This window comes from Myotis brandtii, unplaced genomic scaffold, assembly GCF_000412655.1.
Source record: "Myotis brandtii unplaced genomic scaffold, ASM41265v1 scaffold463, whole genome shotgun sequence".
Lineage (NCBI taxonomy): Eukaryota > Metazoa > Chordata > Mammalia > Chiroptera > Vespertilionidae > Myotis > Myotis brandtii.
Window position 1 is genome coordinate 2,737,909 of NW_005367694.1, and position 3,223 is coordinate 2,741,131.

General features: G+C 61.7%; 1 protein-coding gene across 4 annotated transcripts in view; it reads right to left on the reverse strand.

Moving 5' to 3' along the window:
- Nucleotides 1-78: 78 nt before the first annotated feature.
- The window catches only part of TXNRD2 (thioredoxin reductase 2), a 47,271-nt gene continuing 44,126 nt past the window's right edge, over nucleotides 79-3,223 (reverse strand). For all 4 annotated transcript variants that reach the window (XM_005875534.2, XM_005875536.2, XM_005875535.2 and 1 more), the window contains exons 17-18: nucleotides 1,322-1,530; nucleotides 79-378 (exon numbers count right to left, since the gene is read on the reverse strand). In XM_005875534.2, coding sequence (XP_005875596.1) covers nucleotides 1,407-1,530 — 124 coding nt within the window. In that variant the 3' untranslated portion in view covers nucleotides 79-378; nucleotides 1,322-1,406. The remainder of the gene's footprint in view (nucleotides 379-1,321; nucleotides 1,531-3,223) is intronic.

The following is a 3,223-nucleotide window of genomic DNA, read 5'->3' on the forward strand; positions in this document are numbered from 1 at the left end:
AGGATGGAGGGAGGTGATGGGGGGGCGGGGGGGACAGGCTGGTGGGGGCACATCGGGGGCACCACAGGCAGGGCACACTTCAGGAAAACACCCTCTTTATTTGCACTCCAGAAATACCAGGGGGGCTCAGACGTGGGCAGCCCACGGGGTGGGTTTCTGCGCAGGTCGTCATCATCTGGCATCGGGGGCCTGGCAGGGCCGGCCCGAGCAGGAGGGGCAACAGGGCAGGTGTGGGGGCTGACGTCCCACGGGAGCCATCCCTGCAGGGCACACGGGCAGTCCATCCAGACACGCCGCCCACGCCAGATACCTCCAGGGCTCTCCAGGCTGGGGCTCTCCAGGCAGGGCGAGGGTCGCCTGGGCTGGGCCTTCAGTGTCCTGCCAAAGATGGGGGGTCAGCATGAGATGGCCACACCATCCCCGCATCCCCGTGGCCACCACTCTCGTGCCCACACGCAGGGACCCTCTCAGGGCACATCTACCCTGGGATGAGTCACAGGGAGCCCTGTTCTGTGAAAAATACTTTGTGATGATAAAATTTTTATCATCTTTCAGGTGTGAGACTCAGGTAAGAGTTTCCTCAGGTTCCCTGTGTTTGTCTGTATCGAAGGCAGCCCTGACCGGGCACCCTGGTGGAGCAGGTGCCCCTGGAGAGGCCCTGAGCCACTGCCCATGGGACCCTCGGCCACTGCACAGCCCCTCAGGCTGAGGCTGGAGGATGTTGGGACTGAGAGATGAAAGGCTCTGACCACAGGCGGCCCTTAGGCAGGGGTCAGGGAGGGTCTCGCTAATGTCTTCCTCCTCAGAAGAGGGTTGGAGGCAGCAACGGCAGCCAGAGGCTTCCGGCCGCTGCCGGCCCCGCCTGGCTTTGCGAAGCTCTAGCAGAAGCAGCTGTGCGGCAGTAGCTGTGCGCAAGGCAGCATCTCCACCTTCTGGGCGAGAGAGAAACGAGCGGGTGCTGCTCTGCACGGAGCAGGACCGGAGAGGGAGGCCCGCTCCTCCCACCCAGCAGCCCACTGAGCTCAGCCTGGGGGCACTTTCCACACCCAGTGTCCCACCTGGCACAGGCCACCTGAGATGGGTGCGAGCCCAGCCTCAAGGCACTTCCTGCCTGAGGGAGCAGCGGCAGCCAGGCCAGGGTCTGGGGCACCCTGGGGAGGGTGGGGCCCTCAGTGGCCTCCTTTCCCATCCTTGTTTCCTTGGCTACTATGGCCTGGGCCCAGGGCTCCCCTGTGAGGTGACACAGCAGGTACAGCCTGCCATGCACCCTTCCCCCTTCCGTCACGGCTCTACCCTTACTTGGAGCCCGCCCCACACGTACCTGGATCCAAAGCCCCGAAGGGCCTGGCTGTGGGGGCAGCAGGTGTGCCGTGTGCCCTGGGCTTGGCAGGGATGGCGGCTTAACCTCAGCAGCCAGTCACGGTGGGGTCCAAGCCTGAGCGCTTGGAGATCCGCAGTTTGGTCACCTCCTCGGCACAGGTCGGGTGGATGCCCACTGTCCGCATCACCTGCGCATAGGAGGCCCCACACCTACACGCAGGGGGAGGGGCAGTGAGGCCGTGCAGGGAGACGTGTTCATGTTACCCTGTCCCCGGGAAGGTGGCACACAGGAGGGCACCTCAGAAGTCTTGGTCTTCTCACCCCCTCCCAACTCTGGCCCCCACCCTCTGTCCTCCAGCCAGCAGCCAGAAACACCTGCCAACACCTGTTGGACCCATCCCATCTCCCTCCAAGAAAATGCCTGCAGTGGCCAAGCGGGTCCGCCTCAAGCCCGCCTCCCACCTGACCCTCCCTCACTTGCTCCAGCCTGGCCCCCTGCCGCTCCCAGCCCACCAGACACAGCTCTCCTCGGGCTGTGGCTCCAGCCGGTCCTGCTGTGGGCCCACTTCCTCAGTCTGCCTGAGCCCACTTTTTACTACCGCAGCCTGGACCTGCCAGCTCCCCTCCCAGCCGCTCTTCCGCTCGGCACCCGGCACTTATCACGCAAGTGCTGCCTGCATGCTCCCCACGCACTGTGCACTCTTTGGCACGTTGTGTGTGGGCACCCCACAGGGCACGCCCATCGCACAGCTCTTCTTACGTCTGTGCACACGCGTGCTGGAATGGCTATCCGGTGGGAAGAGTCCCACCACGAATGACCAGTGTGTTCATTTCACATGTGGACAGAGGGCCTTCCTCCCGACTGACGGAAACATCACTCCATCGCTCCACTGACCTGCTCAAAGCTTCAGCGTCTCCGCTGTGCGGACGCTGGAAAAGGATCTGGGGTTTCTTGGTGTTTCAATTACATTTTAAAATCCTGATCGAGACACATCAGCTCTCCACTTATTTTTATGTTCTTTTCCTCTGAATTGCCTATTCATGTTCTCTGTCTATTGGATTCGTCCTGTAATTACTACTGTTGATTTCTAAGAGTTCTTTGCATAGGAAAGAAATCAGCCCTTTGCAGTGCAGCATTATTGAAAAGGCTGCCGCATTTTAGAGTCTCCAGAAATTGTTCCAGCTGAGTGAGTCCTGGCAAAAGCATCCACATGCCGGAGCACGGAGACGGCTTCGTGGGAGAGCCGTGGCTCTCCGTGTTCCAGCGGCCAGAGACCTGGGCTGGAGCTGTGGAAGCCGGCCTGCCAGCACTCACACAGGTCAGTGGGCTGGGTTCCAGGGGGCACCCTCAGCTGTTCTCCTTGTACCCAGGGTGGACTGCCCTCCCCACAATGGGCTCTGGCAAGGCTCAGTAGAGCCTTGTACCAGGCTCATGGGCCTCCTTCCAAAGGTCACTCTATGTAAGATGAATCCCGTGATTAAGGACCACAGACACATGTTCCAAGGATGTTAGTCCAGTCCTGGACCCAGTCCTGCCCACCCTCCTCTCCTCCAAGGCCCAGCTCCCCTTCCCCTCCAGGGAGAACCTGACCCCACAACCCAGTGATCACCTGGACATGTGTGGGAAGGGCTAGGAGGGCAATGGAGGGCCTGAGGCTTGCTGCCCTGTGACGGGTGCCCCACCTGAGGGCCCATGCTGCCCATGGGGAGGCTGAGGTGTCCCTGGGACGTCTGGACTAGACCCTCGCCTTTGCAGCCCTCCATCATCAGGTTTTCTGGGCATCGACCCTGCTCCTGGAACCTCCACACACCCCAAGCATCCGTGGGGATCCGGAAGCACGTGTCTTCCTTTATGAGTCCAGCCCCTCGCCCCTCCCCCCCCCCACCTCTGGCAGGCCCACAC